This window comes from Melospiza georgiana, chromosome 4 (assembly GCF_028018845.1).
Source record: "Melospiza georgiana isolate bMelGeo1 chromosome 4, bMelGeo1.pri, whole genome shotgun sequence".
In the NCBI taxonomy this organism is placed as follows: domain Eukaryota; kingdom Metazoa; phylum Chordata; class Aves; order Passeriformes; family Passerellidae; genus Melospiza; species Melospiza georgiana.
In genome coordinates this window covers 58,334,218-58,358,629 of record NC_080433.1, presented here as the reverse complement: position 1 = coordinate 58,358,629, position 24,412 = coordinate 58,334,218, and the positions used below count along the sequence as shown (strand labels likewise).

The following is a 24,412-nucleotide window of genomic DNA, read 5'->3' as shown; positions in this document are numbered from 1 at the left end:
TTATCTTGTATTTACAAAACACAGAACACTCTGTAAGCTCTCTCTATATATACACTTTTAGTAGTTGCTATAAATTAAAACTGAAAATCCTTTTTATAGCTAAATATTTATTTTTGAAAGCATTACCATGAATGTCAGAAACAAAGTCATTACAACAATAATCTTGTTATAGAAACACTTTATGACTTGACCAATTTGCTTCAAACTTTCTAAAATGCACGGCACTCAGCTCCTCTGTGCTTCTCTCTATCAGCAGAGGACTGTATTTTATTTATATGAGGCGCCATTGAGGAAACATGTTAAGACTATATTTTTTAATCCTGCTACCAGCTAAAGTTGCTCAAAACCTAATCCACTGTTACTTTTTAATCCAATTCCTTCAATATTTTGCCTTTTTGTTTTGAAGAATTGGCATTGTTTGGAAAGGAAACATGCCTGCCAAAAATGATAGAAAGTCATGATATGAGGGTTTTTTCCTTTTTAATCAAAGGTAGTGTGTCACTTTAAGTAATAATTTTCTGTATGAAATATTTTTTTCCAGAAATCCAAAGGATCTCATAATTAACTTGAAACGAGAAATGGTTTCAATTTCTGAGAAAGTCAGAGGAGCCTCTATTCTCTTTCACATCTGTGCAAACTAGGATTGCCTCTAAATGGACAACCTCAGGGGCTGTGTAATAAAATATTCAATATTACATTGAAAAATCAACTCTGAGGGACTACAATGAACATCAGAAGGGTAGAATAATCATGAAGAAAAGGTTCCCTTTTGATGCAAGATAAGCCAGCGTAACAACAATACATTGTGTGAAATTTTCAGAAACATGTTCTAAACCGTGGGTGGCTACTGCACTTTTGATGTCTGGAGTGGCTTTGGGATGCAGCATTCAAAAGAGCTGTCAGCTGAAAGTGGATGCAGCTGGAGAGAGTTGGAATCTGAACCTAGGAATGGCGTGGGCTGGCTGCAAATTACAATGAAGGCCTACACAGCTTTTTGCTGCCTGAACCAATAACAGTCATGGTAGCCAAAGTTAAAAAAAAAGAAAATAGTGTTTTTGTTTCAGTGGTATATAATGCCTCTACCTAAAATGGGAGCACAGTGATGAAAGGCAGCAGCACGCTTCTCACAGCTGACCAGGGCTCAGAGCCAGTGACTGCATCAAAAAGGGTCCACAGCTTCCAGCAGCCAAATCACTGAGCAGTCCTGACCAACAATCCCTTCCAGAGAGTGCTCTGGCAGGACGGTGACAGGCTTCTGGCCAGACTGACTGACATTCTCCCAGCACCTATATTAGCAGACAATTATCTGACATTTAGGAACAGACATATATATTTATAAACCAGAGTTGCTGCTTGAACCCCATCAGAGCCAGAGTTCATTTCTTAAAGGGAAGCATATTAAAAATACTTTAAAAAGCAATTGTATGCTGTTACCTTCTTATCTGACACACTACAGTTATAAAAAAAAATTACCTCAAAGCTTTTTACAGGATTTGCATGTTGCTAGCATATTACAAAGCAGCTACACTGATGCTTAAATCCTTTGTATTTATTTAATTTCAGTAGCTGAGCACATTGCTGCTTTCCTTTGGCAAACGTGTGGATCTTCCTGGACACTGGTGTTTTTCAGATTCTGTTAACATGACATAATTTATTCCAGTAAAGTTTTAATTTTAGCTCACTGTGTAATCAGCATGTATCATTTTAATTATTGTAATCTCTAAGTCAGCCCCTTAAATACCACTCTCCACTGGACTGTATGTTCTTTTTAAAAAGTAAATAGAACACTCAGAGAAGGATATATTTGGTACATTTAGGACTAAATGCTATATTTTGGTTTTACCTGGCAGAGCTCAATGTCCTTATGCTTTTGTTATAGACAAATAAAGAATTTCACTTTCTAAATAAAAAGAGTGCATTTGAAACAGAGGATTCAGTACAATCTTACAGAGGGTTTATTTTAGTAATACAAAGAAATCGTTTGTGTGCTCTTCTACAAAGCATGAACATGTTCTGCTAGTAATTAGGAAGAAGAATACATATTGTTTAGAAAATATATGATGCATTTAGATTTTCTAACACAAAACCACAGCATCGCATTAGAGAGCAGAGTTCATTTGTGTGTGTCAGAATCTTATGTCTTGTACTGAAACCAATGATGTGTGTGGCATGAGATTAATTGCTAGAAGCAAAACTAAAAAGTGATCAAGATAATGTATGTTTCTGGAATGCATTTCCTCCCCAAAACTAAATGAACTTCCATGTTATGGAAGCCGATTAAATCTGTTACATACTTGTAACTCAGTGTGCTCTGAGGATCACATTTCTACTGATTTAGCTTGTTTAGGAAGCTCCTTGTTTAACAACATACAAAGAAGTGTTTCTAAAATGTGTGCTTTATTTGTCAAAACTTAGCTCAGGACTCACATGACATCTATTTTGCATTAGGAAACCAACCAGTTTTGTATACTGTTGGTTATATATTTGTACCAACAGTTAACCAAAAGGATTTTGGAAAGTTACATCTGCTAGATTTGAATGTACACATGTATTTGTATGGTAACCCACAAAATACTTCTGTGGCTAGCTTCACCATTATTATTTTGCACACTATTTTAAATTACTTACTTATGACAGAATGATCTTGTGCTTTTGCTGGCATGCTAGGATCTCCAGTCCTGCTTATTTAACCTTACCTCCACAGGGTTGTTTACACTTTCAGAACCTGATTCCAATTTACTTTAATTTTCTCAGAGACTTTTGTATTTATAAAAGCTGAGCATCTAGTGACCTCTCTATTCCTGACATTTCCTTTACTCTCCACTATGAAAAAGAACAAAAACCCCAGTGTCCCATTTCTGTTCCAAAAAAACTAAACTGCTTCCTTCAGTGGGTTGGTCCTTGTAATTGAAAATGGCAACCAGATGTTTACAGAACACACAAGAAATTTTCCTTGGGGCCTTTAGTCTTTATAATTGTTTGCTGAAGTTAGTTGGATTTCATGGAAACTTGTCTGAGGCTGAAATAAACAGCAAGTAGGGGCTCCTCCTAACTATATTCTGAAAAATTGAAAAAAAGGAAAAAAGAAAAAAAGTTAAAATTAATGTTTCCTACTCTTGCTGATGTATTTCTAACTCAACAGAAAACTATTTGCTAAGGGAGAAAATTTGGTTCTCTTAGTACTTATTTTACATGCCATCCCATGAAAAACATCTGTGTTTCACAATACACTATTTGCTTTCTACTTTATCAAAGTTCAGCTGGCTATTATCTAAGCACGACTGATTTTTGCTCCCTTCCCTTTTCCCCACTCCCATCAGGAATATATTCTCATAAATTTTGGGGGGTTTGAGACTATTTTGCATTTTAAGAAGATGCTCTAAACTACATATTGTTTGTTCCTCCAAGCTCTGAGTCACCACAGCTGATTCACACCTGAAATCTGTCCATCTTCTTTAGAAATCATCATTTTCCCTCTTCAGTTTTCTGTCGGCCTGATTTTCTCAAGGCTAGTCATATATTCCAAGAAGTCTGTGAGACCATCTTGTTACCCCACCAGGGGACTCACTACACCCAACAAAATCTCTTCACCTAATATTTCAAGATATCTAAGATTGAGTGCTCCACAGCTCCAGGGAATCCATTTGATTACTTCACGAGCTTTACTCCCAAAACAGATTTCCTAATAACAACTTTGTTGTAGTACATCATGCCCTGATTACTACAGGCATGATGAACAGATTGTTCTTTTTTCCTTGGCAGCAGAATTCGTTAACACTTTGTGTTAACAAGCACCTCTGTTCACCCAAACATTCCAGCCTTCACTGAAGAGAGAGCACCACTGTGTCCTCCTGTCTCTAGCACCTTCTCTCATTTTCACTAATTTTGCTGATATGGTATGTCTTGGAAAATGAAAACCTGATGTCTGACAGTCACCAGCCATGGCCCTGGGGGCCTCTGAAACCCATGGCTGCAGTTTATTCTCTAGACTAATTAGCAGCTCTGAGGAAACTGTTACTGGCTGCACTTACGAAGGAGCACTGCTGCAAGTGCTTGCTGCTGGCCAGATGTCAGCAATTAAGCTGATACTTTTCCTACTCAGCCTCTGGTCAAAAGTATGAACAGTGAGGAAAACAGTGAGAGGTGATCCAATATGCTAAAGGAATAACATGAAGACATACAGAAAGAGCATAGATTTCATCCTAGTTCTGACAGTGACTCAGAGAGTTTCTAGCCTAGTTTTCTCCATCTCTAACTGATGTGGCAGAGTTTTCTGGCCTTGTAACTCGAAGTGCGAAGCAAAGTGAACTGAGTAATTTTCTTCCATGAAAAATCTAAATTTTCTTTAAAAATTAATTTTTCCAAAGGATGCCTAGCAAACCAAAATGAAAAACTGACAAAGACTGATTCAAAAATTGCTTTTGGGGAAAATCAAATAAGAATTTTCTTTAATCTGTACCCCCCAGCCATTTTTTCAGTCATGCAACATACAGAGAGACAAAAAACTTTGCATCACTCCACATCAACACCTGTGCTTGCTCCTGCAGCCTCATGTTCCCTGACATTCCCTAACACCAGCTTTTACCACAGGGAATGCCCACCACTGTGTACAAAGAAGCAAATAAACTGTCTACAGAGAGCTAAGAGGGGGGCAGCAGATGCCTTATACTCCATAATAATACAATTCCCAAACCACCATTTTACAGAAAAATGAGTTATACCTGGATATATTCACATGGCTCTATCAGTGAGGGGGAATTTACTCCTTGCTGTAATACCTAGTAGTGCCACTTTAAATACCAGACAGATCTCTTGACCCAAGCACATAAAAGAAAGGCCAAGATTTGCTCAGATTTTCTCCCATGGGTCTGTTGTCTCAATCATCCCTTCCTGTTGCTGGTGCAGCTCCACCCAAGCACCACTCCCACATCTGCAAAAAGCTAGATCATCCTCATAGCTAGGAACTAGGGCTTAGTTTACACAGCCAAGTATTTAAACATAGCATGCTCTTAAAATGGCAGAAAAAAGGACATAATCCAGTGTATATTGGCAATGTCAGAAAATAAGAAATAACTATGGATCTAATATTCTTAGCAATATATGTAAATTTAAGTGTCTATGTAGTATATGATCCCTATGAAAATGGTATTGATTTCCACAGAAATTGACAGAAAAGCTAAATATTGAACAAAGCTAAGACGGTTTCAACACTTATCTTATGGAACAGCAAATCATACAAAAAAAAACCCAACCCACATCAATATTTGTACAGTAGCAATCTTTTTAATGGCATGGCTAAAATTTAATCTTCAATGGATGTCATTCAAACTGCAAAAAGAGGCAATAGTAAATTTTAAATACTTAACTGCAGTATTTTAAAAATAGGAAATGATCATGTAAAAGCAATACTATGAAAATGGTTTATGATTCTTTTTTAAAGTCCCTCATTGCAATTGCAAGAGCTTCCACCAAATTACTAACATTCTAAAGCAGCAGGGAGCATGTAATGTTATGCTGCACTCAGTCTGTCAGCAGCCTGAATACCTGTGCTTTTTTCCATGGCCAAACTGGTGGGCTACCACTGAGCTTATGCACAATCTTTTCCACTCCAAGAGCTAGTGGTAATGACAGAATTCTGCATGTTATTGCTGAATGAATTAAAATTGGCCAGTCAGATTTGTAACATACAACTGCACACATTTCTTGGAGCCTGAAGTTTGCTGAGATTTGCATAACTATTAGTAAAGGCGAAGAATTGAGAAATTAGGGAAATGCCTATTAAGGGAGGGTCACCAAAGAGTAATGAGGCAGGCACATCCAGCAAAGGACAGAAAAACTGATGGCTCTGTAAGGAAAGATAAAAGTAGGTTATTTATCTTTGAAGATGTCATCTAGGCAAAGTATGGAATTCAGGAAAGATTCAGGCAGCAGGCAGTAACTAGAAAATATTATTTTTGGAGGGCAGAAATGCCTACTAGAGAAACAAATTTCTGAGATAAAACCTTCCTTTTGAAGTATGTTGTGAAAATGTTGGCAGGGTAGCACAGAGTCATAGGGACACACACATCCTGTTAATCTTTACTGTGGTAACAGAGATGAGAGCTTCTCAGAAGAACAGGGAAGAAGGCAGAAGACACTGGAACATATTTGGCAAGTTCTTCTCTGGTATTTGCCACTCTGGGAGGATCTAAGGGGGCTCTGAAGCCAGGTGACTCATCCCACTCATCTCTGATAGAGCAACACAGCTCTGTCCTGGGCTGAGGCAAGGAAGTCCAGAGGCTTGTACAGCTCATTATGGCAAATCTCCCCTGAGTAAACCTGGAAGTGTAGGGCTTTCTCACTCCTCCTTCTGCCCCTTTTATTATTTTCCATGAGATTGTGACACCAATTTCAACCCCCTCCAAGGTGTGGCAAAGGCTTATCTTGTTCCAGAGGAGAGGAAGGAAGACCAACTACACTACCTGGCAGACCAAACAAATGTGCCATTTGTAGATGTGCTGGCCAATACAACCTGGTACCTTTCTTATCAGCTGTTATGATGAGCTGTTTGCTCATCAGCAATTTCTTCTGAACTGCTTACTTCAAAACAGATTTACCACAGATATTTAATGGAGACACTGACCATGTCAAAACAGATTTCCCAAGGTAGTAATTCCAGCTCTCTGCAAAATCTGACTATTTCATCACCTGCTACTAACACAGTTCTAATGCAGTTCCACCTCTCTATCTCCATCCCAGCAGCAGACAAAGAGATATGTTAAATTTACAGCAAACTGGCTCATTTAGGGCTGCTGCAAAAGGAAGTCTCAAAGAGCTCAGAACAGGCACAGGTATCACCAGTCCATGGAATTTTCCCTCCATGTGGGTTTAATCGCTAAGAAATGGTGCAAGCACAACTACTTTTTGTTCAAGCAAAGCTGCTTGAGAATTCACTGACAAAGCTATTTTTCAGTGAAAAATTAGGGGTTTGAATAATTTATGTTTTACGGCAGAACACATCTGTATGGATTTTTGATAGCAAACCCATAAACCACAGTCTCTTTGCCATGATTTAAAAAAAAAAGTTTTTTTCTTTTTAGCCAACTGCTTTCTAGTTACCAAAACACAAAATGGTTTTGGTTGGTTTGTTAGAAGTGAAAAATTTCCACTGAAGAAAACTATTCCCCTGATGTTTCTCTCTGACTGCAATGAACAGTGCTGCAGTCCAGGTGTTGAGGATCTTTCTGGAACATCAGTGAGCAGAGCTGTAACATTTGGGTTTCAAACAGCAGCAGAACTGGTCCAAAAATTCTTAGCAGGCCAGCACAAAAAAAAAGTTAGGAATGTTTTGTGGTGAATTTTTTTCCATATATGACTTAGCTAGAGTCTTGGCTCTCAGCCATTCAAAACAAAAAAATCCTTTCAAATTTAGAGTGAGCTTTGAAAGATACATGAGTAAGAAAGACTGCACACAAATAAAAGAACCCGATAGAGCTGCTAAGAAATACCAAGTAATAAGAAATTACTATTTTTTTAGATTTTTCACAGCACTCATACTCTGTGTTTCTCTTTATAGTTCATTATCTATATATTTTTAATTGAGGCCTAAAGGAGCATATTTTTAATAACACTTTAGAAAAATATTATACCAAAGCATAGCTCAAAATACCCTTCTCCAAAATAAGGAGTTCTATCCCATCCAGAAGAGTAAACCCCACCATCTACTAGGGAAGAAAATTAACTTTGAATGTAATTTGCTTAGCTGAAAGAAAAGATCATTGGTTTGGTATGTAGACATGCTCTATTACTTATTTCTTGTTTTTAAAACATAACCTTAAAGCTAGACACTTGCTTAACAGAGAATAGTTAAAGGCAGATTTATGCTGCCATGAAACAGCAGTAGAGTCTTACTCTTTGCCTTAAGTTGGCAAGCATTAGACTTTTTTACATAATCCAACATCTGCTGGAAGCTGTGGGATGTTTCTGGAAAATACCTGACCTTTTTATTATTTTTTTTATTATTATTACTGGAAAAACACTACAGGAAGTACTGATTCTAGCCTGTAAAGTATAAATATCCACAGTTAAGCTCATTTCTGCAGGAGCAATATTTGAAGTGTAAAAACTGTACAGGAGAACTTCAATCTGAATTCAGCACTGTAGGAAAATCTAGTACAGTTTTCTTTTTCTTTTTCTTTTTTTTTTTTTTAATAAGTTGAAACTGAATTTGGCATGCCCACTTCCTTGGCCATTTGAAACAAAAGTATTTCACAGACATGGTGCACATGGTCCCCAGAGATTCCAAGTTTTCTCTGCAACCCATCTGCCATTAGCAAAGCCTGTAAGACATGTGTCTTGTCACTCTGAGATGGAAAGGCAAGGAGTGGCCAAAAGGTGACTACAAATCTAGATCGAAGTAAGAGTGAGATAAGACAATTTACTACTTCTTGGTGCAGCCTGCCAAAGAAAACCACATGTACCTCATTTTCAAGTAAGTTTCTTGAGAAACTTAAAATTAGCGATGGAATTTTGAGCAATCTCAAGCATGCTAAGTAACTGTAGTTTATTGTCTACGGAATTATCTGGTTTGGTTAAAACTCAAAGCAAACCTGAGCTCTCTGGTAGCTCCAGAAGTATACTGCAAGCCTGAATGATGCAAAGTGTACACCCTTTAGCACAAGAAATATCCAACCACACCATTTTTCTTCTGGTAGATCAGTAGCCTGTGTACTTTTTTCAGAGCCTTCCATTCCTGAATTGACTTCCAAGACCAGATTGGCATCACAGTTTCAGTTCATACCTCTGAGGTGTGCAAGAATACTCAAACATGGCCATCACATCTAACTGGTGCCCAAGCTTCTCTATCAAGCACAGTGTAACTCTACAGTCCTTTGTGCAAGAGATCAGGATTCTTCAGTAGACTGCTTGTAGTGTGGATCAAATTTCAAGAGGAACTAAGAACCAACAGTATCTATCCCAGATTCAGCATCAAGTACAAAATGTACTTGTTCTATATTGTGTTCTTTAACAAATTTACAGAACAATCAAAACATTAATAGAGGAAAAAACCTTCACACAAGCAAGTTTTCTTTAGGAGAGAAAAGGATAAGGTAGAAAATGTAGTAGGTACGTGTTTTGTTATGAAACATTCTATTGAAAATCCCTCAGTTACATTGATGAAGTAGGTTTGAGAAGTCATCAGGAACCAAACTGATCTGATTTAGTTGTCAAGACTATGATGAACTACTCTGCTGCATTTTTTACAGAAGGATATAGCTAATGAAAGAATCACCTAACTGTGGAGAAATATCCACACATCTGAGAAGGGCTAGAATTTGGCTTCTATCATTACTTTTATCAGAGTTTTTATGCTTTCCGTTTGTTGATGAACACTGGATCAATTCTACATTTAGTGATCACATTATTAATTAACATATTAACTAAGTCCAATTATTCTTACTGTGATAAGGGCCCTCATGCCTCAGCTCCTCCACAAGTCCCCTGTTTCCAAGGACTGTGACGGTATATCCATGTTTTGCCAGGATGCGCTGACAGAGCTGACGGTCAGTTTCATGGTGAGCAGGAGGCGCATACAGAACTGCTCTTCTCGTGTGGCTTCCAAAGTACTGGAGAATGGAGGCATCGATCTACAGAAACACAGTGCAAAGACAATGATGGTGAGATAGGACATTCCTCAGCAGTACAAAGTACAGTCAGTTGCTGCTTTTCACAAAACGCAGCTAGTAACTTACTGTGGCAACAGTGAAAATAGTTCTAGTATAATTAAGAATTTGCTTTATCTCAGGGACTTTGGACCACAAATTCCATTTTGTCTGGAGATTTTTTCTATCTTCATTTTGAACTGATACTATAAAGGTTTGAAACTTCTGGTTAGGACTCAAGGATTTTTAAAAAATGTTCTTCCCTTTGTGGAAACAGCTTTCCTGAAATCTGAGCTGCTCTGGTGAGCTGGTAACAGCAACTGCTATCTGTCTTTGACTTTGGCTGTGGTCACCTGAACAGAGAGGCCTTGGGAGGTCTCATGTGAATTATTCCAAGGAATGTGGGTCCTATGCAGATGTAAGTGCAGACATCTGAGTTTTGCTATGCAGCATTATTAAGAAAAATACCAAGAGTACTGGGGTAAAATCAGACACAGGAATCCTAAACAGAACTGGAGATTAGTGCTCTAGAAAGTTAAATGTAACCTTGTCAGTCCTTTATTGACTTATTAGCCCAACACAATCTAGCCCATAGGAGGACTGGCAGAGAGACTTGTATATAAGAGCAAGTGGAAAGGTATCTGATATCCCCAATGAATCTCAAGGAACACTTGGATTATCTACCACTTACTGTCTTCCCATATACTGCCTAGGGACAATGGCATCTAGAGAAAACCCTTCCTCTGTATCTACCTGGGTATGAGCTTCTTGAAAGAAAAAAACAGAGAAGAGACACCCCAAACACACAGTCATAGTGAAAACATAACATTAATTTCTGAAAAGGGCAAATCACCGGGCTGTTGCCATCAGATCTTTGGGTAAGGGGGATATTTTATGTCTTAAATAAACATGGTGGGCTAACACTGTCTGGAAGCCATGTGCCCACCAAAGCCACCCTACCACTCCCCTTTCCAACTGGACAGAGGGAAAAATACACTGAAAGTCTTGTGGGTAGAGATCAAAATAGGGAGAGATCATTCATTGATTACTGTCACAGGAAAAACAGATGCAGTTTGGGGAACCTGATTTGTTTGATAATAAATGGAATTAGAGTGAGATAATCAGAAATAGAACCAATCACCTTTCCCCCACCCCTCCCTTCTTCCCAGGTTCAACTTCTCTCCCAAATTCTCTACCTCTCCCTCAGTGGAGAAGGGGAGATGGGGCTGGGGGATTGGTCAGTTCATCACACTTGTCTTTGCTGCTCCTTCCTCCTCAGTGGGAGAACTCCTCACACTCCTCCCCTGCTTCAGTGTGGGGTGCCTCCCATTGGAGACAGTCCTTCATGAACTTCTCCAATATGAGTTCTTCCTACAGGCTGCAATTCTTCAAACTGTTCCAGCGTGGACCTCTTCAACTGGACCCAGTCCTTCAGGAACAGACTGCTCCAGCATGGGTTCTCCATGGCCTGCTGGTGGATCTCTACTCCACTGCAGACCTCTGTGGACTGCAGGGGACAGCCTGCCCCACCACAGTCTTCATCACACTCTGCAGGTAACTCTCTGCCTGAAGCACTTCCTCCCCCAGACCTGGTGTCTGCAGTGTTACTCCACTCATACATCCTCACTCCTCTCTCTGGGTTGCACAATCGCTTTTTTCCCCTTTTTAAATTTGTTATTCCAGAGTTGCTACCACCATCACTGATGGGCTCAGCCTTGGCCAGTGGCAGGTCTGTCTTGGAACTGGCTGGCAAGGACTGTGTGGGACATGGGGGATGGGGAAGCTCCTGGCAGCTTCTCACAGAAGCCACCCTAGTAGCCCCCCCAAAAACCTTGCTGTTCAAACCCCAATAAAATAAAGCATAAAAATAGGTTGCTCAATGTGGGAATAAAAACACCATTACAAACCCAAGACTTCCTTTTGGTGAAATATATTTGTCTTTAGCATTGAAACATACCAGCAGGGATTAAATTCAGGTCATTAAATTACTTCTGTGCAAGTTTGTGAATTTCAACCTGACAGTTGTCAGCAGTTTAAAAGTTAAGTTATTTCATAACTCCTAATTTTAGTAAGCTTATCACTGGAGATAGGAAGCACTACACAAACATGCCACCACATTTTTTGGACAGTAGACTAGACTGAAAAGAGACAGATGCTTTTATACAAATAAATTTCATTCAAGATGTGTCCAGTTGTTTATAGGCCTGGGATCTAGTGCTAAAGTTACTTTGCTCAGCAGTGTATCCCCTGAGTGTGAGCTGCAGTTTTACATTGTGTTTGGCAGAAGTGTAAGCTATTCTGCAGCAGTACAGAGCACAAACGATTCCAAGAGCCCTTTGCTTCTAACACCAAATGTTCTTTTGCTTCAGAGCAGTCATTGCCCATGGAAAGCGTCACAATTATTGATGAAGGGACCCTGAAAAAATCTCAGTACTACACTGTCAGAGTCTTCCACATATGTTTGCTAAAGGTGCAACCCAAAACTAGTTTAGAATCTGAGATATTCAAATAAAGGTTGATCACTTGCCGGCCAGTGTAAGCACACATAGCACAAGGTGAAGTCATCGGAACTGCGTTAGGTCACCTGTTTGACAGCGTTCCTGACATCCCAGAATTTTTAAAATAGTGTTCTCAGATGGCCCTTGCCCACCACAGCAACGTCACTCTTATCCCCTTCTCCCTTTGCCCCTCCTTCCTCTCCTCTTATCTTCTCTATTTCCTGTTCTCTCGCAGCGCCAGCAGCTGCTGGCAGCCCTTCCTCTCCATTTCCCTCCCTCCCTGTTCCTAAATCCAGCCCTCGTCCCAGCCCCCCTCTTGTGCTCTCTCTCACTTCTCTTCCAGGCATTCCAGCCAAACACTTCCTACTTTCCATTTCACTTGCATCGTGGAAGAAACCCAGAAGAGAGACTCCTCTTGCTTTATTTTGCAAGAAAATTCCATTTTCCATCCCAAGTGTGCTGCAGGGGTGAACTGAGGACATGTGGGGAGTACAGAGGGGCTGCAGACCGGACAATCTCGCTCCAGTTCCATTTTTGCTGGCGATTATGGCTTCTCCCGCCCCCGTCCCTCCCCGCGCCGCCTGGGCTGAGGGTCCTGCCTTGAATGTGGCATCACTTTGTGTGCCCGCTCCTCGCTAACAATTACTACACATCTATTATGCCAGGAAAACACACCTTTCTGCATGGAAGCAAAGCCTCCCGCAGTGTCACCTCAAGTAGTTTGTTTCAAATATTAAGAGGTCCTGCCTCAAGCACCCAGCAACGGCTCCATTCCCCTGAGGCCAGTACTGCAGGGCCAGCATCCCAGGGCTCTCCCGCTGGCGCATATGCTGAAACAGGTCTTGCTTGGCCCCGGTGCCCTCCGGGCCCGAGGGACGAGGCACAGGGGACAGGGACGAACCGGCCCCGAGGCGTCCCCAGGGGCTCAGCCCGCCCGCCTGCAGCGGGATGTGCCAGGCAAGATCCCGCCTCAGCCGTGATGCGGGAGGCATCTTCCTCAGGTCTCTGGGGAAGGGCTGCAGTGTTTACAACGCTCTGGTTTGGCAGTGACGAATATTCAACAGAACACTGAAAGCAGTATAGCAGAGGGGAAAAAAAAAGAAAAAAAAAAAAAAAGAAAAAGAAAAAGAGGAAGTTCAGGCAGTGGCAGTGACCTGGGTCATTTCCACAAAACACAAAGGAAATGGCCCGGAGCGGCTCCACGAGGCCCACGCAGCCTCCGGCTCCCACCGGGCGCCGTCTCCGGGCTGGGGGATCAGAGGGCTCCGACAGCCCTCACAGGCAGAGCACAGCACCGGCCTCCCGGGCGCTTTTCTTGGGACACTCCGAGACACGCAAATGCCGCCGGGGCAGCTGCAGTCCGGAGCCTGCTGCCGCAGTGCTGGCAGGGACCGAGCAGGGACACACACCCACCTGGGCCCCAGCCCCCTGCCCACCACCCGGGCGCTGGGTACCGGCGCTGTGTACCGGCGCTTTTATCCACTTTTATGTGGTTCTAATGCCACCGAAGAGCCGCAATGGCGTCTCTGTGACACCGAAGCAATTCAGCAGCCTAAATTTAACAGCTTGACCTGATGTCTAATCTGGTACTATTTAATAATATGAAGTATCTCCACACCTTTTGGGGCACTTGCTTGAGATCCATGCTTAGCGTTGCCAGATTTATTTTTTCTGCCCTGTCCTTTCATAGCTCTTTGCAGTCCAGGTTACACATGCAACGTGTCCTCTGTTTGTTTGCCAAGCCAGTGCAGTGTAGGGTGGGTTGTCAGCTACACAGAATTTTTTTTTTTAATCTGGACAATTGCATGCTTGTAGCAAGTGATTCCATACTTTTTTCCAAAGCTTTATACAAGATGCCCTGCATCACTGGACATGCTGATCTAGTTACTACTAGATGTTTTTCAGAATTTCCAATATTATACCAATAACAGTCATGTTTATATATTTAAAGAGTCTGCTGGTTTTCATAAAATGTTTCTCAATCATAAAAATGAGGTCTGGGCAAGGAGTTAGTACAAGAGAAGCAGCGTACAATAGATGAAAATAAGCTGTTCACATATTTCCACGTTTTATGGTTTTGATTTTTTTGGCATTCCTATGATTTTAATGTACAACAGACTCAGACACACAAAAAAAAATGGATCCATAACATTTTAAAAATTTGAGAATAATTGTAGATGGTCAAATGTTCCCATGTCCCAACAATTTTTTTAGCTCTTTCTCAGTTTGAAGACTCAGACTATTTGTTAGGAGGTCAGTTTATTACAGATTCAATGTATCCTACATGAAAGGGATTGCTAAGAACATCTGCAGCCCATGTCATACCTAGAAAATGGTGTTTGTCTCCACAGAAATTAATGAGGCTTTACAGCAAGGCTGAGATTTCCCATGTGATTTTGGATGAGACCTATGTCAGCTTTGACATGATATATGTGCTCTTACAGCTTACAAAATATTGCACTTAGCTGAGTCACTGACCTCATTTTAAGGCAATTGGCTGTTACACAGATGATCCACAGCCTTTTAACAACTGGTCCAAACAAACCAGAATGGGCTGTAAAGTAAATAAAAATGCATTAAAATGAATTTTGTAATTTTGTTTTCACTTTACAGAATAACATGAAAAACACAAAAGAAAACAAATTGAGCTCCATTAAAATTTATTAAAGATTTTTTTTAAAATTGTATCAAATGTATACTCCTTTGATGTCTTAACAAACAAGATAAAAGGCCCAGTTTATATAATATAAAAGCTGAAGAATTATGTAACCATGCTTTTGAAACTGAAAATAGACATCCATTTTCAGAGTTGCAATTCTTAGTTCAGTCTGTCTGCAACTTCCAGCGAGCTGTGAAGTTCTCTATTAAAAAGAAAATGTTTTGACATTTCCCCTGAAACTGGTATATTCAATTCTAGGTTATGAATGTATAAGGATATAATTGATTCTACTAGTCTCTGAAGCTTTCCTCTATTGTACAGAATTTCTGGGTTGTTCCAAAAATCTAGAATTTGGTCAGTAACTGAATCTTATGATGTATAATTACTGTTTTTGTTTTGGCCAAGAAGGAAAGAGTGAAGATATTTCAAGTTGAGGAGAGCAAAACAGTTCCTTGGCAGCTCTTTCAAATTCCAAGAATATTACATAATTCCATAAATATTGATGCATTGTCTATGCCTGGAAAAGAAGCAAATACACAGTTTGAACTGTTGCCATAGAATTTCACTGACCATCACTTCAACTGCAGAAACAAAATTCTCCATCCTAACATAATGGCTCTACTCATGTCAGCCTAAGCTTCTCTCAGGAAAGAACTCAAAAACTCTGAATCTTTTTTTCAGCTACCCTGTTCTGGTGTCATTAGTCCCACATTAGCTTGTGTGGATTACAGGCAGCCACTTTTCACACTGAGCTACCCAAGGTTGTCAGAGACTTGGTCCAGTAGGTTCAAATAACTTGACTGCAGCTTACTTTAACCCCACTTTCTCCTGCAGGTACTGAGCAGCTGCAAAAGAGGTGTATGAGCCACTGTGCAAACCAAGAGGTCTTTGCATGAAAGCAGAGTGCAACAAAAATACCACAAAGGAAAACCGGCCTTATAAAAACAGGGACAGCACCATTAGCAATATTCACAGGCAGTGAACAGCCTAAATTCCCATTTAGCTAGCAAAGGAAGTCAGCATCTACTTTTGCTACTAAATACCACCTAGCAGAACAACATTACAAAAAATACATGAATGGGACTCCAGAAAATACTGCACTATTATTGAACAGCATCAATAAGAAGAATGATAATAAAAACTTAGCATGTGGTTCTAGTGCCCCAAGCCACTCATTTATGGGGCTATGCAGATGTTTATTAGCTCCAAATGTGACTTCTAAATTCCTTTTTGTGTTTGCATAAGAGCTCACAGAAATAGTCAGTTTTTTATACTACCATTATATTTAAAAGTGTGCATAGCTGCTGTATCAAGAAGTAAGCAAGAAGTTCATTTCCTGTTTCACTTTCTGGAGGATATTTAAATATGTTTGCATTAGGTTCTGTTGAATTTCCTAATCAGAAAGGACTGGGTTGTAGAATGAAATGGCTGGAATGTAATTCTGCTTTGAATTGTTTGTTGGATAAATACAGAACAAGCAATTAGATTATTGGCATTACTTTGATGGCTGTCTTCTGATGATATTATAAATCCAAGAGCAACACTAGAGTTATTTGCACAGTCATCACTGTCGCTGACTGGGCTGTTAAGTGCAGAGCTATTTTATCAAAATGCTTTTTGCTTTATGCCTGCATGTAGTACGTGGTACCAACAGCCCTGTCTTGAGAACAGACAATGAGCCAATCCTACCACTTACCAAAACACCTCGTTTTGGAGGAAGCTGCAGTGAAGTATAGGAGTGAAATTCTGCCTCCATTTGCTCCTCATGTGTCCTTCTCAAAGCTCCCTTCCTGCAAAGCCTCCACCCTGCCCCATTTTTCCTGACTGCTACCACAATAGCCTTGCCCTTTATCACCAGAACATCTCTAGCTATCTGCTCAGTAAAAATAGTTGTTTCCTTAGTGCTGTTTCATTTTACATTACAAAAGGGGAAAACAAATGTCCTGTTTTCATAGGGGCAATGTGAATGTGGCATCATTACAAGGAAATCAGTCATATCATACCCTCCTATGTTGATTGCTTGCTAGTTGCAACAGGTTTCATACTAGCAAAGTTTCTTTGTTCTTTTGTGAAAAGTTCTCATTTCCCTACTTATTCTATAAAATAGCTTTTAAGTTAAATTTATTTTAAAATGTATCAAACTTTAAAAATGGATCAAACCTTATTATGCATAATGCAATCTTTTCTATCCAGAGCTCTCACCACACTCCATTCTGCATAATAGCAAAAATCATCTTTTCTCATTCTATCATCTAGCTTCAATTCTCCTTTTTCAGATATTTACATTTCAAAAGTTCTCATTAGCTTTGTCTTCTTTTCTTTCCACTTCCATTCTCATCTCCCTTTCTCTTCCCTTGCACAAATTCAACCATCTCTGTACACAATCTGTTCTGTACTTTCTGAGGTTACTGTTATTCTGCAGCTGCAGTTCCCTACTCTCCTCCATCTGCTTCCTTTCCCTTCTTCCATAACAGACTCAGCTCCTATCTCCTTTGTTGCCTGCTTATTCTGTCCAAAGCAGGCATATTCCATAAAAAAACACCAATAGAAAAGGAGATGTGTCTTCAGAGGATGAAATTCACTAGAATTGTTTTTAATGTCTGCATTACTTAATGATGAATTTTGCATTAGACACAGTCTGATTTCCATTGACTGCGAAGTCCAGCTTTCTGCCTCTGACAGAGTGGAGCACTCAAGTAAAGAGAGGATAATTCCACTCTGGATGTCCAATGTTCTAATGTTCTAGTAACATTTTCTCAGCTTTTCAGTAATTTCACTGTCAATTTTCAAACATAGATGCCTGGCCCAGTAACCTATGCAAGATGTTCAACTGGATCTTCCTCTAGACATTGGTTAAGACGTTTCCCTTTTTTTCCCTTCTTTTTCTACACAGTATCTTTCAGATATGGCCACATCAGGCTATCATTATCTCGAATCTTTCATACTGTCCACTCCTAGGAAATTATATCCTATCCTGTTTGTTCAAAATGAAGCCATAAAAAGCCTTTTCTTATCCTTGCTGTTTCCTCACTTCAGTATAGCTCCTCTTTGAGATATGTCTTTTACACAAAACGTAAGTGGCAGGTTCAGGGCCTTGAAAGGAAGACAGCTTTTTTTGACATACCTGTGGTATTTATTTGGATGCCAGCCTAACCCACTCATCAAGTTCTCACATAATCAGCTGTGTATCTTCTCTGTTTTTTGTTCTCAGCTGGCCTAAATAGCCAGGGGATATGAAGCAAAAGTCTGGTGAGTATCCATAAATAATCTCCTTCAGAACCCAATTTAAAATGGCAAGTTTTTTGTTTAAATACATTCACAATGGCTGGAAAGCTAGTATGCCAAAAAAAGTGCCTATGACAGGAATAATAACTATAAAAGGTGATTAATAATTTCCTCCTCCTTTTTCTCCATCTGTGGAAGAAATAAGGAAAAGAAAGAATCTTGCTTTCCAGGACCAAGCAGAAATTCCCATTATTGTGAACCATATGCCAGTATGGTGAACCAGGCTCACAATTTGAGCCTGGATGTAAAGCCTAATGGCTTGGGAATTGGACCTTTTAAGAAAAAAAGGAAAAGTGGTTTTGGGTCTTCCTTGACTGGGAAGGCAACTCAACACCAGGTATCTGCCCTCCTAGAAGCAGTACAGTCTAAATGCCTTCTACCCAGCACGGGTACACCATCTACCTGGGCAAAATTACTTGTGTGCAGACATCTAAATTGCCTCTGGCTGAATTAATTCTGTGAGTGGAAGCACAGCTTAACAAGATAATTAGCTCTTCTCAAAACTGGCCAAGAAGCAGAGTTAAATTACTTAAGATAGGTGTAAAAGTATTAGAGCTGGCTGGCTGGTACCAAAAGTATTTCTGGCACAATGCAGTGCCAGGAACACCACACAGAGAGCTTGTATGGGGTTTTTTGTTGTTGTTGATACCTATTCCAGTTTTGATGCTACAGCACCAGTTCTTCTCCCTACTATATATATTCACAAATATTTCATCATTCCTGCCCTGCTAAACCTGGAGACAGCTTTCTGCTGGATGTGATATCACTCTCTACTGCCTTTACTGCTGGAGAATCAGAAATAGGCCTTCTATTTTTCATGCTTCAGATATTAACATTTAATTTTGTACTAGAAAATGTTGATCTCTGTTTCTGTGAATTTAAAGCTTCAGGACAAGATCTCGGTCAGCTTTTTAAACTGTGTGATACCAGAGAGAGGAGCACTATGAGCTCTGCCTGGTTTTCCAGGCTATGAATGGAATCTGCATTTTTGCAATTTTAAAAGCTTGCACTATGTGCCGAACAGGAAGGGCTCCATCTCAGAGCATCCCGGATGACACATTTACAGATGTAATTGACAATGTCCATCCCCATGCTTCTTCCATACTTGTCTGTAACTCTCCAAAATGAGGTGAAAGTTGATATCAGAAATCATCAGATATCAGAAACTGGCAAAGCTGGACTTTTGCTAAGATCTCTTCCTTTGCTTCCAGCATATGGACCATAAAAGATGCCAGGGTTTTTTTTGTTTGGTTTGGTTTTGTGGGGCTTTCTTGAGGCACTTAGTTCTATGCATACTCTTAATGAAGAAATTATTAGATTTTGGAAGGGCATTTTTTCCCTGTAATAACAATCAGAACCAACTTCTCACAACAGGCTCACAATACTGGATGTTTTTCTGAAGGAAGCAAGAACAGCACCTGCCCCTACACAGAAGAGAATCTGCAGTGTGACATGCTATCACTCAAAACCCCTAAACACTCTGTGCTACCTAAAAAATACTATCTCCAGCAGGGTCTGATTTTCCTTAACATTTATTCATGAACTTTGATTTCATAAGACATGCTGCAGTGTTTGCTTTAAGTCACTGTTTAACTGTATAATAGATTCTTTTTAATGCATTTAAATTTTCTGGCTGGACTATTTATTGAATAAGAATACATGTATGAATAGTTAATTACAGATGTGAATAACCATATTTTAAAGTATTTTTCCAGCTTCATACATGGAGATTTTAACTAGAGCTTTAATCAAAAGTTGTTTCCAAACTAGCTCCAGTCAGTGGGCACGTGACTGTAAAATAAAACAGTGTAAAGTTTCAACAGTGACATCTGTCTTAGATGTTACTGAGTGCCCAATAAAATCAAGCCAGATAATACTTCACCTATTTGAATAAGCAGTGTATGAAAACACACAGTTCAAGAAAACACTTCCAAAGCAAAGTGGTAGAGATTTTTGGTGAGGTTTGTCTTTTCTGTTCTCTGAGATTATTATTCAGCCCACACAACCAGCAGAGAAAGTTGGGAAACAGAGAGCAACTTAGAGTGACATCCCAACATGTGCAAGACATTTTGTTCATCACACTCTAGAGGAAAAGTTCAAGACAAACAGGGAGCCAGCTATGGGTGGTCTCAAGAACTTGAAAAGGAATGTGTTAAAGGTAGCACAGCCCTGGAAAACATATCTGTAAGGGTTAATATACACACATCTGTACTACAGGTCCAGCATGTGCACGTCATAGTCACATTCAACCACTTATGCTGGAGAGGAGTAAGTACAGCATGTTGTGAAAACAAAAGCTTTCTTCTCATTTCAATTGGCCAGCACACCAAGTTGGATGTCAATCTGTATTTTTTTCTCAGGCAATTTGCAGAAGAAGACACTACAGAGATTTTCAGCCAAGCAGCACACTAACAAATACTTTGCCATTATTTCACCAGTTCTTGCAGACTTTGAGTACCCCAAGGTATGAAATGTTCTTTGCCATTACAACAGCAATGAGTAAAAAGGAATGGACTGTTTCTATAGATGTAACACAATGCAGCCCACATGTCAGCTGTGCTTATTTCCATTTAAATTGTAATTATTTACGTCATATTGCAGATCAGATGTGAATCTGAGTACCTACTGTACTAAAAGGTCATTAAAATATAAAATTGTGACAAATGCAGCATGTGCTGTAAGAAAAACACCCAGTATTTTAAGAGTTAAGGTTAAAGAGCTCATGCCACAGTTATTCCCCATATCTGTTTTTGATTGTTGTAAAAGATGCACTTTACAGATGCTCTCCTAAAGTCAATATTGCTGACCTTTTAGACTATGAACTCTGTCTAATCAAAGAAGCAGCCTGGTACTTTTTTAATATTTTTTTTTTTTATATTTGAACTGCTTTATGTGGTTGCTGTCCATAATTTGTGAAGTCACAAATCTTTTACAATTCTGCTAAAGTTCTATAGAAAATGTTAGCATAATTATAATTTCAACGTGTGCTATCTGCTGCACTGTTAGCAGCTTCTCTATAGGACTGAAGGAAACTTGAAACATTTGTGCTAGTGCTGATCACAGATTCCAGAGTAAAAATAACTACCTCAGTCTGGAGACCATTTAACAAACTACATTTTCCAACAAAAATAACAGCGTCTCCATTTGTTAGGTTTTAACACCCATCCTAGGAACCCTATACAAAATAAACATGAAGTCAGGTGACCTATGAACAAAGTAAAATTTGTGGGACAGAGATTCCAAAGTATACAGTGTGACTTGAAAATATTCTTTTATTTCTCAAATGCAGTTTTGCATTTGAGATGCTAAATTTAACTTTTATTTCTCAAATGCAGTTAAATTCAGCTTCTCAGCAGAATCCCAGTAAAGTTCAGAGCTGACGAGCAGCTAACTTTAATACAGGGCAGCTGCAGTCCCTGTGCCAATTAACAGCCTCAGTCACTTCCATGAAACCCCACTGGCTCCTGATTTACGTGCCTGTACTGTAAAGCCTCTAAACCAATTCCCAAAGCCAAAATAAAGCAAGGTCTGTGCAGCAAACTGAAATCTTCCTGGAGTCACAGAGCAATGCTATATTTCAGTTGAAGATTTCAGGATTCCTGTGTTAATAACAGCACACTGAGGAGCTGGTAATGGGAATGTGCTTGTGCATATGCTGCTGTCATTAGATCACCCATTTGTTTGTATACAGATCCCAGACTTCCAAGCTTAGGCTAATTTTAGCTGGACTCAGATGATCCTGCCAGACTTGCTATCCCTCGCTTTGCTAATTATTGCTCAGCACTCTGCTCCAGCTGACTTACCTTTTTCACTGTCTCTGAATTGCTGCCAGGGAGGAAGCAGTGAATGGTGCTTGGGGAGACCTCCTTGTATCTTCCTCGCTGTGTTTTAGCCAGTTTGTTGGGTGCAATCCCATTAACAACTGCCGAAAGGATGCTGCTGGTCATGAGAGGAGTCAGGGTCTGGCAGAACAGACAGAGGGCCACCACTAAGGCCAGCAGGAAGGGACGAGGGCGACAAAGCCTGCGGCATCTGGGGACTTGCCCACACACCATGGCCTCTTCGCCCACCTCACTCTGCCCTTTGCCACATTGCAGTTGCAGTCCAAGCAGCCACGTCTTGCCAGGGTAAAAAGCGTCAGAGACACGCTTTACCCAAAACTAGCATGAATTTTCCCATTTCTCCTGCTGAGTGTTTTCCTGATGCCAGGCAAGAAGTCACAAGTTCCAGAGGAGCAGAAGTTTGGGGAACACCTTCCCATGGAGTTACTGGAACAACCTGTGGAAAAACAGCAAGTGAGCAGCAGCAAACAGCAGCACACCATGGGGCATCCTGCAGGGAGCCATGGAGAGCTCTTGCACTGCATGCTCTGAGGAAAACATACCTGCCAGCAGACAGGTGAGGAGCAGAAATCTTCCCCCCCTTTGCAAAAGGAACTACTTACTCAGCCAGACAATTGTATTCAAGAAAGCAAGAGGTTAAAGCTTAACATGTCCTGTCCACAGCTGAAAAAAGTAAGAGAGTGTACCAACTTTGTGAACAATCGTTTGCTGTTTTTTCTCTCTTGCATTCTCAATTCCCACTTTGTTTTTACAGTTTCCTTCATTCCAGTCCTTTTAAATTTCCTTCTTCCTGTTAGAAGGCACAGCTTTCTCTCTAAAAGTGATAATTTATCTGAAAACTGACAGACTATGAAGATTTTAATTTGCATTTGTTTTGTCCAGATTGCAAGTTCAAAGTTAGGTTTACTTACTCGGTTCTTACCCTGTTTGAAGTTTTCCGTTCTCCTCTAATGGGCTGCTGATTAAAACCACTTGGAACAACCCTGGCTCATGATCCCAGCTCGTCTCACACACTCAGGAGGCAGGCACACGCACATAACACACACCATCTGAAGCCAGTTGGACCACAGACTTCATATAAATAAGGGCTGGACTGTTTGGAGGGTGGAGCTAAACTGGCTCAGCTCGGAGCAGGCTCAGGATTTGGAGGCACAGCCTGAAGTCTGGATGGGGAACGGGAGGTGTCCTTGCTCACGCTGCATGCCTTGAAGCCACCATCACTGCAATTTTTAGAAAACTCCTGTTACAGTGATTAGCCTAATTGAAACAATATTAATACCTTTCAGGGAGAAGCACCTGCAGTATTTTAATCCAGATTAACAAAAAATGTTGTAAACTAAGAAGATTTACTTGGACATAAGCATTGCTGACAAAGCAGTTGTCAGTAATTTTCCATAATAGATATAATATCTCATAGCAGAATATAAATAAAACTTCTTGCTGATGTAAAAGAGGGAGAGAAAGGAGGGTAGACAAAAATACTCTGATGAAAGCACTTAGTATCTAAGCCAGAGAAGGTCTTAGTTACTACTTCCCCCTACTGACACAGGACAGGGACGAGACAGATGGGAACAGTTCACAAACTGTTATATTTATAGACCAGAACTTCTAATATAATCAAGTTCTTTTAGGTAAAAATATCTGTTTATAAGTAATCTATTTTATCTTCCCATACTTCGTTAATGATTTTTGAAAAGACAGTTCTTCCTACGCTGCCTCACATATAAGAAATGAATGTTGTTACACTAACTTTGAGCCAATCTACACAGTTTGGCAGCTGCAGCAGCACTACCACATTACAGGCCTATAAACAGCAAGGAAGGGTAGACTACATATTTTTTTAAGCACTGATTTTTATTCAGCTTTAAAATTCCTTCCCCCCCTCCCCCCAAACAAAACCTATCAGTTTGCAGACAAAGAAAAATGCCATCAAAGTGATTTGCCATCATGCAGGACCTCAGTGGTCACACACACTGCATTTTAGTTTTATGCCTGGGATTGTAGTTGCCCAAATTAGACTCCTGGGTTATCCTGAGCAAGAAGAGACTACTCCAGTTGCCTGTACCCTGCTGTGATAGATGCTTATAAGCCACAGAAGAGCTCCCATCCTTGCTCTCTGGAGACATGCTCCCGTGCTCCCTCCTTCCCAGCATACCAGTTCACATCCTCAGCTGCTCCACTCAGCCTGTGCTGCACAACCTCTAGCAAGCCAACAAATCTAGCTAGAGGACATCAGAAAACCATGGTATTCCCTGCAGCTGTCTGTGGGGCAGGTCTCTTCCATCCAGTGGAGAGGGATACTCCGGGAGCTGGTACACTCAAAGGAGGATTGCAGAGACACCACTGCCAGCCTGCCTGGGAGCCACAGTGACACCATCAACAAAGAGCAGACTTGCTTGATTGTTGTAAGGTATTGTCCTGCAGATTTTGGCATGCCCTGATTTCTGGGCCCACAACAACCAGCTGCGTGGGTGGCATTTGCATGGT

General features: G+C 40.3%; 1 protein-coding gene across 1 annotated transcript in view; it reads right to left on the bottom strand.

Annotated features, from left to right (window-relative positions):
* CPED1 (cadherin like and PC-esterase domain containing 1) overlaps positions 1-22,976 on the bottom strand; it is a 141,235-nt gene extending 118,259 nt beyond the window's left edge. Inside the window, exons 1-3 of the mRNA XM_058022857.1 lie at positions 22,837-22,976; positions 21,887-22,361; positions 9,440-9,626 (exon numbers count right to left, since the gene is read on the bottom strand). Coding sequence (XP_057878840.1) covers positions 9,440-9,626; positions 21,887-22,138 — 439 coding nt within the window. The 5' untranslated portion in view covers positions 22,139-22,361; positions 22,837-22,976. The remainder of the gene's footprint in view (positions 1-9,439; positions 9,627-21,886; positions 22,362-22,836) is intronic.
* Positions 22,977-24,412: the final 1,436 nt, after the last annotated feature.